Source organism: Sinocyclocheilus grahami, unplaced genomic scaffold (genome assembly GCF_001515645.1).
Source record: "Sinocyclocheilus grahami isolate Dianchi unplaced genomic scaffold, SAMN03320097.WGS_v1.1 scaffold40.1, whole genome shotgun sequence".
NCBI classification, from domain to species: Eukaryota; Metazoa; Chordata; class Actinopteri; order Cypriniformes; family Cyprinidae; genus Sinocyclocheilus; species Sinocyclocheilus grahami.
In genome coordinates, this window is record NW_015505219.1 from 385,431 (window position 1) to 398,585 (window position 13,155).

General features: G+C 39.2%; 1 protein-coding gene across 1 annotated transcript in view; it reads right to left on the bottom strand.

Annotated features, from left to right (window-relative positions):
• Positions 1 to 217: 217 nt before the first annotated feature.
• LOC107582116 (Kv channel-interacting protein 2-like) overlaps positions 218 to 13,155 on the bottom strand; it is a 19,008-nt gene continuing 6,070 nt past the window's right edge. Inside the window, exons 4-8 of the mRNA XM_016267853.1 lie at positions 11,887 to 11,957; positions 11,550 to 11,657; positions 11,358 to 11,462; positions 2,643 to 2,705; positions 218 to 431 (exon numbers count right to left, since the gene is read on the bottom strand). Coding sequence (XP_016123339.1) covers positions 384 to 431; positions 2,643 to 2,705; positions 11,358 to 11,462; positions 11,550 to 11,657; positions 11,887 to 11,957 — 395 coding nt within the window. The 3' untranslated portion in view covers positions 218 to 383. The remainder of the gene's footprint in view (positions 432 to 2,642; positions 2,706 to 11,357; positions 11,463 to 11,549; positions 11,658 to 11,886; positions 11,958 to 13,155) is intronic.

Consider the following 13,155-nt stretch of genomic DNA (forward strand, 5'->3'; position numbering starts at 1 on the left):
TGAAACATACCATTTGTAACATAAAATTAACCCTCACATTCTTGCTGTAGTGCACTTATCATTAAGTAAATGAACAAGAGATAAAATCAGAGTTAACACACACACAAAAAAAGATAGTAATTAAAAAAGAAATACAATAAACAGTATGGTTAAAAACGAAACATACTTTTTTTGCATACTGATGTTTCCAGAAAGAGCTAAGCTTTTGCCTGTCAGGTGTGTGCTTCCCTAAAGGCCTTCTATGATTAAAAAAATAGCAAACCCCACATATTATAAAAATGCATACTATATAAGTACAGTGTGAACACAGTAAGATTCTTTATGGAGAAATTTCTTGATGGAAAGAGAAGAATGTGCCGAAATCCACAGTTGGGCAGAATCTCCTAAAAGACACTGTCAAACAGCCGCATTGACCGCATAATATTGGCATCCTTAGATAAACAGAAAAGAAAGACAAGTAAATGGCAAGAGTCACATTTTCCTGCAGGATATTCCAGAAAGCAAACATTTAGTAAGTTAAGTAACTATAACTTTTAGTAAGTTATCCCAGAGAAAGCCATTAACTTCATCTTTCAATCCCCAAAACTGGGGGAACTTACTCCATGAACCTGTGGTCCAGAGTTAGTTTACTTAAGGTTAAAGGGGTCATATGATGCGATTTCAAGTTTTCCTTTCTCTTTGGAGTGTTACAAGCTGATTGTGCAGAGATAAGATCCCTGAAGTTGCAAAGACTAAAGTCTCAAAACCAAAGAGATACTCTTTATCAAAGTTAAGAATCTGCCACACCCCCCTAAAATGGCTCGTTCTAACACGCCCCCACATATCTACCCCACTATGTGGAAATATTTGCATAATGCGGCCCAAATGTGCACGCAAAGAAAGAAGGCGTGGTTTCAGTAACTGCAGTTAGTGTTGAAGCAGCATGTCAGGGAGACGCTCTGTGTTTCTAGGCGAAAGCAAAAGCACTTTATTTGGCCTTCCGGAAATAGATGCATTTAGGAATCTTTAAGATTACTTACAACAGAACAGCAATGCATTTTATGGACGACCGTTTTGTGAACCTAGGAGAGGAGGTAATTCTGACTTTGCTATGACAATCTGGCTCTTCTGAATCAGCTACTGTTTTGTTATTAGTTTAAGTATTTGCTATTGACTGTTCAAATGCGGAGTTTTGTGTTTGTGTGTGTGTGCGTGCGTGTGCGCGCGAGTGAGAGAGAAGCGAGACACATCACAGTGGAGTCAGCTGTCTTAACCGTGGCTTGTGTACTGCAAACACATATTCATCACTGTGTCTGTCACGAGACTCTGTTCCCCTTTCGGGCTCTGTCTTTACATTTATTTTGAAAGATGAAGTTTGCGATTATGGTAAGGGGTGTTACATTTCCGACGAGCATTTGCGGTGTTCGGCCAATCACAATGCACTGGGTCAGCTGGCCAATCAGAGCAGACTGCGCTTGTCAAAGGAGGGGCTTTGTAGAAAACAAAGCGTTTGAGAGAGGCGGGGCATAGAGGACCTACAATAATGTACAGTATTTGAAAAATAATGTGTTTTTTGAACATTAAAGCATGTCAACATATTCTGTTACACCAAATACACAAAATAATGATCTTTAAAAAAGCATCATATGACCCCTTTAATGTCTCTGCTTCACATGTGTTCCCTTCTGCTGAAGCTCCATTGTGCATGGCAGCACAGACTACACGTTATATTATAATTATATAGCATTACTACAGCACAGTTTATTTTACCCTACAAATCTTAAACCCAACATTTTCTCCTCTAAAACATTGCTGCATTTTTCTCCAGTGGGATGTTTTCTATATACATTTTATTTTAAAAATGCAATTATGATGGATGTTGTGCATATGCTTGTCACAATATACAGTTACACCAGGGACCGGATTCACAAAAAATAATTTTTTTAAGATAAATTCCATGAAGTTCATAATAACGTTCTTCAGTGCAATTCTTGAAAAATTCTTAAGTTCTCAAATATGTTCTTAAGAACAACCTAATTTTTTCTTAAGAAAAAAATAGTCTTTATCTGATTGAATACATGACTGAAGACACTGATAAACACACTTAAAGGATTGTCTTTTTGTGCTTCCTCCAGATTACCCTAATAATCATAAAAAGTGCACACACTATTCTCGTGGTGACCGTCTTGACCGGCGCTCGGCTTCGTGTTTTTAATGTGCAGTGTTTTTGAACAGTTACTTTTAAAAAGCCTTGTTGTATTGGAAAACTATTGATAAAATGCATAAAATGAACTTGTCTCAAGTTGCAGCGACCTGTTTTATTCATGTTTGTGCTGTTTTTTGCATTGTCTTCTGAGTGAATGTTTGGGAATACAACATTTTATTAACTTATTTCCTAAGTTAAAATAAAAGAAAAAATGGCAGTTAAGAAGGCTTTTTTTCTTAAGAATGTTTTGTGAATCCAGCCCTAGCTGTACAAGGGATGATTCTGGGACTGTGAAAAAGCAATGCATATATACTGTTCAATCAACGTTGGGTTATGTTATGATAATCAAAATGTCATGATGTCAAGTTAAACCTGCTCTCTGGAATACTCCCTGGAGATATTTCATCTTTGATTATGATGTTTTGCATTTTGATAAAAATAAGTTGTAGAGATCAACCTTTTGACATGACTCCATGAACTCCTCAATAGTGATCAATCCATCATGGTTTCTGTCCATTTTCTGGAAAAAAGGTTTATAAAGTTCCAGATGCATAATTGAATCCTTGAAAAGAGGTGAAAATCCTTGAGTTCAAGCAATATATAGTGTTGTGAAAATGTATTTGCCCCATCCTGATTTTTTTTTTTTTGTATATTTCATACAAAATAGTTTTAGATCACATGAAATGCAACATAAACCAGGCAACCTGAGTAAACACATAATACAGTTTTTATTTTTTTATTTAGTCATTAATTTTAAAGCAAACAAGTTATTTCACAGCTGTCACCCATGTGAAAAACTATTTGCCCTGTTAAACTTAAAATCGTGCCACCTTTAGCAGCAATAACTGCAACCAAACACTTCCAATAACTGGAGATCAGTCTTTAGCAGTGCTGTGGTGGTATTTTGCCTCACTCTTCTTTGCAGAACTGCTTTAGTTCTGCCACATTAGAGAGAATTCGAGTGTGAACTACCCATTTAATGTCCTGCTACAGTATATCAATTAGGCTCAAATCAGGACTTTGACTAGACCACTCCAAAATAGCCTTTCCATGGTGGACTTACTCCTATGCTTTGGATCATTGTCGAGCTGTATAATCCAGTTGCATTACAGACTGAAGACCGGACATTATCCATTTTGGGAAAATGATTGTAGACTGATAAGACAAAAGGGGGACATTTTAGACGAGAGTGGTCCTGTTACATCTTGTATAAACTAAACACTAAATTCCACTAAAAGAAAATCATATGTACAGATTTTCTGGTATAGAGCAGAATGCCTGTTTCCCTCAACTGCTGTTGGGAAGGTTCACTTGTCTCAGAAGGATAAAGATGACAGAGGTTGTTGCAGTGAGTGGTATTTGTTAGACTTTAAATAAAGGTAATGAACAATGAAACATGACGAGGGAGGTGTGTAGAACACAATCACATCAATGGTAAAGTAGCACAAACAATAACAGTCCTTTTTTTGAGATGTCCGACGAAGAAGACGAATAAGTACACACAATGCTTGATGGTCATACTCAGAAGGAGAATTAAGGGTGAATATACTGTATATACAGTCCATGACCGGGGTTGTGATGAGGATCAGGTGATGATGATCAGTATTCTGGTGAATGAGACGGCACAGGGGGTGCAGAAGCAGGCGGATGCATTACAGTACCTACCCCCCTCCACAGACCACTCTTGAGGTCCAAGACCTTCGACACTGGCCCAGCCTCTTCCATGCGGTGCAGGACAGTTAGGATTGGCTGCATGGAAGGCAACAAGTTAGGCCAGATCCAGGATGTTGTCTCAAGCCTCAAACCTTCTTTTCCTCTGGTCCACAAATGTATTCCTGGCGGAGAACCTCCTCCACATACTCTTCTACAGTCTTCTGCTCTGGCTGAGAAAGGGTGTAAACACCCATGTGGAAGTTTGATGTCTGGAAGGATGTCAATAGCATGGGCAATGAGGTGGAAGTGCAGAGGCCTCATATGCAGAGAAGAGGGAGGGAAAGTCTTGGTATTCAGAAGAGATTTGAGTGTTCTGATTGATGGATAGACTTTCAACAGTGGTGGGACACATATACAATGGCAATGGAGATGGACTGGAGGAAGGATGATGGATGGGAAACGGGATGCAGCAGTGGTGACAGCTCTGGTTCCATTTGAGGATTTCTCTGGTAATCCTTGATACTTGTGGACAGTGTTGGATGAACCAGGATCTACCAAGGATGAAGGTGCTGTGGATGTAGGAAGAAGGTAAAGGACTTTGCCTCCTTTGCGGCAGACTCTCACCTGCATTTGTAACATGGGTGATTAATGGGTGATACGTCTTTTACCCAGCTGCTGTCCCATGACTGACTGAATGGTCAACTGGGTGTTCAGAGAGATGGACCAGAGGAGTAATCTTTTATTGAGCTCCTGGGAGATGAAGTTGCCTACTGACCCTGTATCAATGAGGGCATCTACAACACAAGAGACATCTGAGGTAGTAACAGTCTGAGGCAACATTGGTTCAGGAGAACATCCCGCAGGGGTCAGTTCTCAGACCCACTTTATTTTGTATCTATATAATGCAGCTTGGAGACATCATCATAAAGTATGGTCTGGGGTTTCACTGTTATGCTGATGACATGCAGATCTATGTCAGCTTACTCCTGGACCCTAATCTCGCAATTACATCCCTCACCTCCTGCTTGGAAGAAATAAAGGTGTGGATGCACAACGATTATCTTAAACTAAACGATCAAAAACTGAGCTGCTACTTGTTGGTATGCTGACAGCTTTGGGTAAATGAAATAGTCTCAAACTGTTTACTGATTTTGACTTACTATCTCCAGCATCACAGCTGTGAAATCGAGGTGCTGTTTTAGTCTCACAATTGTCATTCGATGCCCATATTAAAACGGTCTCAAAATCTGCATTTTTCCATCTCAGAAACATTGCCAGACTTCGACCATCTTTATCTCTGCCTGATGTGAAAAGGCTTACCCATGCCTTTATTATGTCGAGACTAGATTATTGTAACGGCTATACACTTTATTTGGCTCTCCCTGATAAGTATATTAAGCAAATGCAGTATATTCAAAACTCCGCTGCACATCCCTTACGAAATAGAAGTTTATTCAAATGTGCTATTAGTATACGTCTTTTAAACAAAAAAATTGGAAAGTATACTTTCAGTCTAATTGTATGTACTTCTCAGACATGGGCTTTATGTACTTCTCAGAAATATAATTAAAATGACATTTAAGTATACTTGACTTGTACTTAGAAAAAGTCTAAATATATTTGAGCTATACTTGTGCTCCGAGAACGTTTTCATTGTTATACGGTAGGGGGCGCTAGTACACATCTTCTGTACAGAATTTCCAAAACACAAGAGATGAAGAAACTGAAACAACAGACGCTTCCACATGTAATCTAACAGCATCATCAGACATAAAACAGCATCAAAACTGTGTAACGTTATGGAATAAAATGTCGACCAATGAAGAGATAATAATGACTGTCAAGCTTTGGGGTGTTGATCGACTCCATATACGTTTTGATTATCATTCTAAATCCAATTAATCGTCTTTTTTCAGCTTTTTGTTCAAAATCTAGTTTATTTCTTTATTTTTTATTTATAAAACTTACCCACATTCAAGTGTTTAAAAGAAAAGAAAGCATGAAGCTAGAATAAAATGTGTCTGTTTACAAGCAGATACCCTGTTCTTTCTTTTGATGTTTTGTATGTTCAGATATTCATATAACAAAATATATACAAATGAATACCTAAATAGGGACGTAGTAGTATACTTAAAGTACAATGTAAAGTTCACTTAAAGAAAACTTACGAGTATACTTGCAGTATAAAACTACTAAACTAGTAGTTTACTGAGACTATACTTCAAAGTGTACTAAAACTCTACTACTCAGCAGCCTACATTTAAAGTCGATGGGTGGTCATGCCTTCCCTTACCAAAAAGTAGTATACTTCAAGTTTATTTCATTAAGTATACTTTATGTAGTAAGTATACAGATATCCTTGTACTAGTAGTATACTTGTAAGTGTACTATTTCAATACTCATTGGGACTAAATTGGCCCACTTTCTAGTATATAAAAGTATACTTTTAAGTCTACTTTAAGTATAAGTATAACAGTAGTAAACTTTGAGTACAGAACTAGTTTACATCTATGTTTTTAGTTTGTACTGCAACTATACTAAAAGTGAACTTATAGGTACACTGATAGTTTACTAATTAAATACTTTAATAAATACTGCATTTTAGTACACTTTGAAGTATAGTCTCAGTAAACTACTAGTTTAGTAGTTTTATACTGCAAGTATACTCGTAAGTTTTCTTTAAGTGAACTTTACATCATACTTTAAGTATACTACTACATCCCTATTTAGGTATTAATTTGTATATATTTTGTTATATGAATATCTGAACATACAAAACATCAAAAGAAAGAACAGGGTATCTGCTTGTAAACAAAAACATTTTATTCTAGCGTCATGCATTCTTTTTTTAAACACTTGAATGTGGGTAAGTTTTATAAATAGAAAAATAAAGAAATAAACAAGGTTTAGAACAAAAAGCTGAAAAAAGACTATGAATTGGATTCAGAATGATAATCAAAACGTAGATGGAGTCGATCAACACCCCAAAGCTTGACAATCATTATTACCTCTTCATTGCTCGACATTTTTTGATGCTGTTTTATGTCTGATGATCGTGTTAGAATACATGTGGAAGCATCTGTTGTGTTTTGGAAATTCTGTACAGAAGATGTGTAATAGCGCCCCCACCGTATAACAATGAAAACGTTCTCGGAGCACAATATAGCTCAAATATATTTAGACTTTTCCTAAATATAAGTCAAGTATACTTAAATGTAATTTTAAGTATATTTCTGAGAAGTACATAAAGCCCATGTCTGAGAAGTTCATAAAAATTAGACAAAGTATACTTTCCTATTTTTATTTTAAAAGACGTATACTAATAGCACACTTGAATAAACTTCTTTTTCGTAAGGGTTCTCTGCTTTAGCTCCACGGTTGTGGAACAAACTTCCTTTGGTGGTAAGAAATTCTCCAATATTCAACTTTTTAAGAAGTCTTCAAAGACCCATATTTTTAAAAATGCTTATTGTCTCTGAGTGTTGTATCATTATGTCTGTTTTGTTTTAACTATTGTTCCCTTTCATGGGAACTTCGAACTGCGTCCTCTAGGGGTCGCTATGGGGAACGCCTCATTGTGACCCGTGTCTGAAGCATACATTGAAAAAACACCAACTCATTGGCCGGCGACAGCCATGACGTCACTACTGGTGTGACTATAGTATAAATATGCACCGGGAGCTACACATCATTCTCTTCTTTGTCTTCATTGACTGTTCTGTTTGAAGCGTGCATTCCAAGGAAAAAGTAAGAGCTATTTCTTTCATTATGGCGAGCACTAGCAGAGCATTTAGAAGGTGTGTGCGTCCGTGTCATCGCTTTTTGACACCAGATGACACACTCGATCTATGTGTTGTTTGTTTGGGCGAAGAGCACGCACGCGATGTCCTCGAGGGGGCAATCTGCGCGCGTTGTGAGTTTTTTCCAATTAAAAAGCTCCGTTCTCGATTGTCTCTCTTTTCGAGTAAAGAGGGGCAACCATCTGCTCCCCGCGGTTCAGGACCTGCCGCTGCTGAGGCACGGAGGAGAATGAGCTCGTGGGGATCTCAGGTGGACCTGGCCGATGAGTTTAAAGAGGGGCTTTCCCTCTCACGCTCATCGGCAGTGGGCGAGAGACAGCCGCTGGAGGATGATGTTCTCTCTTTAACATCATCTGATCCAGGGGCCAGTGCTCTGCTGGGTTCAGCCCAGGAAGAGCAGGAAATGGATGAAGAGAGCGAAGAAGCTGAGGCTGAGCCTTCTCAATCCTCCTGCCCTGTGTATGATGAGCTTTTAGAGGTTATGGATCGCGCCACAGCGAGGCTTGACTTGCCATGGAAGCGAACTAAGGAAGTGATGTCGCGAGGTCGTCTCGAGGAACGTTATCTTTCTGGCCATAACCCTCCAGCTCAGGTGAGCCTTCTTTTCCTTCCTGATCTCCATACTGAGATCGAGAAGGAATGGAAGAGGCCGTTTTCCTCACACATCCTTCGGTTTCAGCATACCAGTGTAGCGTCTCGACCAATCTGACACACTAATTTTAATTTGATTTAACAAATCAATTATTCATTAGGTTAACAAATCGTCACAGTCCCCTCACTCAATAAACTGGATGCCAGGATGTCTGCTGAACACCAGGCCCTCTGGTCACCGTGACAACTAATCATGATATCAATCTAAATTGAATGGCAGGGCAAACGCAGCAGCAGGTCAGGCTGTTGCTTCGCTGCACACGATGGCGGTGCTCCAGGCATACCAGGCTGACCTGCTGAAAGACCTGGATAAAGGTGAGGGCCTTTCTTCTGATGAGATGGCTGAGTTGCGCCGCACCATAGATCTTGCTCTCCGTGCTACTAAGCAGGCTTGCTGGGTTCAGAAACCGGGTGCTCGACTTGCAGTGCATATTTCACTTGTCGATGTATGTCCAGACGGTAAGTAAAGCCGGTTTTCGGCTTCATACTTCCTGGATCATGCGGCCATAACACAGGCTTCTGCGGGAGCCTTCGTGTTCATGAGGCCCCCGGCGCATCACTGCAAAAATTTCCTGGACGTACGGGCTGGGGTTACGCTTTCATGCTACCCTGACTGGTCTACCGTATCTGGGTCGCCCTGAGGGGTTTCCCGATCACCAGGATATCCCCTCTTGCTGAGGCATCGAGCGGGAGGCATAGGTGGCATTACGAGAAACTTCCTGTGTAAATGCTGTCTCGGGTAGTGCTCCCCTCTTCTTTGAGGATTGTATCTGAGCTTGCCTCTCCCGTTTGGCCCAGTACCTGTACCTGTATGGTAAGGGTTACGCGTTATTGACCTCGTTCCCTTTTTCTGAGTTGGTTAGACCCCGGTTCCTTTGGCTCCACTCAACTAGTGTGTCTCTGTCGACACACTCTGGAAGCATCGCTCCCCTCACCAGTGAGGGTTATTGTGAGTATGGTGCTTTCTTTCGAGGGTTAATCCTCTCTGAGGAGTTGGATTCCTCGCTCCATGGGCTGTCCTCATGGTAGTTTGAGCAGTGCTCCCCTTTTATCAAAGGGTTACCTGGAATGAGCAACGTTATTTCCTCTGAATTCAGAGTTCTGCTCTCACATGAGAAGCTGAGTTCTCTGTTTTTCCAGAGCACCTGGAACCAGCAGCATCAGGTGGATTAGGCCCTTCCTCTGCCTCCCTGATGCGCTGAGTGTTTGGCTAGCTTGCAGTATGCTTACCCTTCTGATTTTACAATCATGCTGCAGGCTGAGCCCCCTCTCTGATGTGTAGCTCCCGGCACATATTTATACTATAGTCGCACCGGTAGTGACGTCATGGCTGTTGCCGGCCAACGAGTTGGTGTTTTTTCAATGTATGCTTCAGACACCGGTCACGACGAGGCGTTCCCCATAGCGACCCCTAGAGGATGCAGTGTCTCGTTCCCTACTCAGGGAACCATGGTTACATAAGTAACCTGAGACGTTTTTACATATTTGTATTTAAATTGCTTTGTGTAGCGCTTTGGGTTTGAGAAAAATGCAATATAAATCAAATGTATCATCATCATTATCATCATCATCAACAGTCACTGGCATATGAAATGGAGAACTAAGAGGAGATACTGGGTGGATGGAACTTACCACGATTAGAGGAGGCCAGACAAGACACTTTCCAAGAAGATGCTGGAAGTATGGCAGAGTTGGGATTGAAAACAGCGTTGATGTTCCGAGGTAGTAAAATGTGATTAGTACACTTGAATAGTTTCCTTTGTTACAGAAGGAGGACGACCTTGTGAGGACACTGCCTAGACTGGTGGGGTTTCCCAGCTGCAACTTACCAAATGGTCATGAATGACACGGATGGAGTGCTGAACCCCATGGAATCATGGGGGTGCCATGGTACAGAAGATAACTGAGTAATCACTTTTTCCTGGCGAAGACAGTGTAGTTGTTCCCAATTCAACAATTTTCCCACACTCCTCGAAAACACATCCTTTAAATAGGAAAGGAATTGTGAGAGAGAATTTATGATTGCTCCATCCTGGTGCCATAAAGGTTCAAACCACTGCAGCATATGGCTGGAGAGAGATGAGAGATAATGAATCCTACTTTGGCTTTCTCAGTAGGAAATAGTTAAGAATTCATTTCAAGCATGATGGAACACCCTTGCAATCCCTTGCTGTTCCCTGAGTATGGCACTGACAGTGACACAAATCCCACATTCAGCACCGACGGCAGCAATGAAGTGTATGGGGGAGTGTTGATGCGCTGGTTTTATAGAGGTTGGACGAGGTCACAAAAAAAAAACAGTTAGGATTGGCCAACAAAAAAGCAATTCCTGCTTCAGATTTTTGATGGTTGCAGTAAACGGGTCCAGGGCCAATCTTACTGGATCCATGCTGTTACGGTCTTGTCTTCTGACACAGAAGGTGACGAAGGTTGTTACAGTGTGTGGTATTTATTAGACAATCAGTGGTGGTAATAAACAATTAAACACTATGAGGATGGTGAGTAGAACCAGGGGCTCCGCTATGGTTTGTGGGCCCCCTGAACAGCATATTAACTCAGGCCCCCTGGGTAAAAATCATTTTCCGGGGGGTTTCCCCGTTGGTGGAAATCGTGTTCCGCATTCCCCGGATTTCCATAATTAGGCCTGGTTGCATCTAGTTTCATAAATTTGGGAATTTTTCAGAATTTTCACATCGACCCAGTTGATGTTAGATAACTTCAATATATAACATTATTGATTAAAGCTATATTATTACTTGAGTTACATTTATTTTGTTAGATTTTGTTTTCATTTTTGAAACAATTAAGTTTGAGATATAAACAAAAATGAAAGGAATCAGGATGGGGGCAAACACATGTTCACAGAATTCCATTCCTTTTTTACTCACAATTTGTATAGTGTCCCAACTTTTTTTGGAATTGGGTTTGTATTACTTTCCATTAATTGTAGCTGATATGGAGAGAGAACATGGAGTTCCTTTAGTAATTGTATTCCTTACTTTTTAGCAAACAAAAATGTTTGGGTCACAACATGGACATTAATGAACATCCTGTGTGTTTGTGTTCACCTGAAAGAAGTTTTCCACATGTTCTCTGGGAGTATCATCATGTATGGAGGGATACACATACTTCCCCATCAAATTATAAATCGACTTCATGATCTTCATCATCTCCTGGGAGACCGAAACAGCATACACACACATATATATTTACAATAATCTTTCTAGACATTAAACTGATCAAAGCGTCATTTCAAGTACCTCTCGTGTGATGAATCCATCTTTATCAAGATCATAGAAATTAAATGCCCAATTTAGCCGGTCATATATTGAACCTCTAAGGATGAGTGACAGACCAGCAACAAACTCCTGTAAAATGACAATAATAAGAATTATAAATATGTCAGAAAACAAACAAACAAATAAAATCTTAACTAGGCAAGGCAAGGCTCTTATCTGACACACACAGTTTAGCTCATAGATCTTCTCCTAACCAGTTGATGATATGAATCGTGTGTTAGATAAGATGGACATAGAAAATGCAGAGTGGTCCGTCTTCAGGACCAGAATTTAAAAAAAAACCTCTGCTGTTACTTACCTTAAAACTCAAACAACCATTCCTGTTAGTGTCAAATGCCTCAAAGAGGTAATGTGCATAAATGCTTGAATCTGACAGAGAGAAAGAAAAAGGAATTGGACAACGCTTTATATATATATATATATATATATATATACATACATGTGTTTGTGTGTGTGTGTGTACATATGTATGTACTGTATATGTATGTATGTATAAAATGCAAATGGTATTTATAGATATGCATTGTGTAGTATGTGATTCAGTGACTAAGGGGAAAATAATCATCTTGATTCTAGCCCATAAGGTTGTGTAGATATGAGCACAAATGTGTGATTCCATGTCAAATCAATCAGTGGTCCCCAGCTCAAAGTTTTAATTTTGTCAATATTTTTTTCTCAAGAAAGATAAACGTGTATAGTGAAGAAAGCCAAAATGTTAAATGTCATAGATGCATTTACTATGTTCTATGCAATTGCCTTGATAGAGGAAAACAAGATATATTTCTACTTTCAGTGTTATTTATTCTTCAGACATTCCCCTTTAAATACCAACATTTGGTTTTCGACCACTGAAAGTGGGTAATATTAAACAATCTCGACACACAGCCACATTGAGATCCTCATATCTCTGGGACTGAACTACAAAGGGCCTTGAAAGTGTAGATTCCAAAAAAAAAAAAGTTTATTTAGAATTAGAATCTGAAATCATATTGAATATTTTTAATACATCTTGAGTTACAGACACGCAAACTTTGGAAAAATAATATTTATGGCATTCAGACATGTTCTATGCAGTTGTTTTGATGGAAGTAAACTAAATACATTTCTAGTTTCAGCATTATTTGTTCTTAGACATTCCTCTTCAAAAGAAATAAAGTATAATCTATATGCGAAGTTACCCACATTTGGTTTTTGACCACTAAAAATGTGTACAATTTAACAAATTACTCCTGGAGTCATATTGAGATTCCAAAATTGCTGGAATTTAACCATATAGGGCCTTAAAAATGAAGACGCCGAAAGGAAAGTTTGTTAAGACCCAAAATCTGAAAGGGCATTAAGATATCTTTAATACTTCTAGAGTTACAGGCATGCAAACTTGCTTTGTCCCATTTTCGAATGGTCACCACTGGCACATACTGTAACAAAGACATACCAATCTCTGTGTAAAAATAATATAATGATGCTGTCATTTTTATCCCCCCCATGTCATGTCATGTCATGTAATTTTATTTTATATATATATATATATATATATATATATATATATATATATATACATACACAC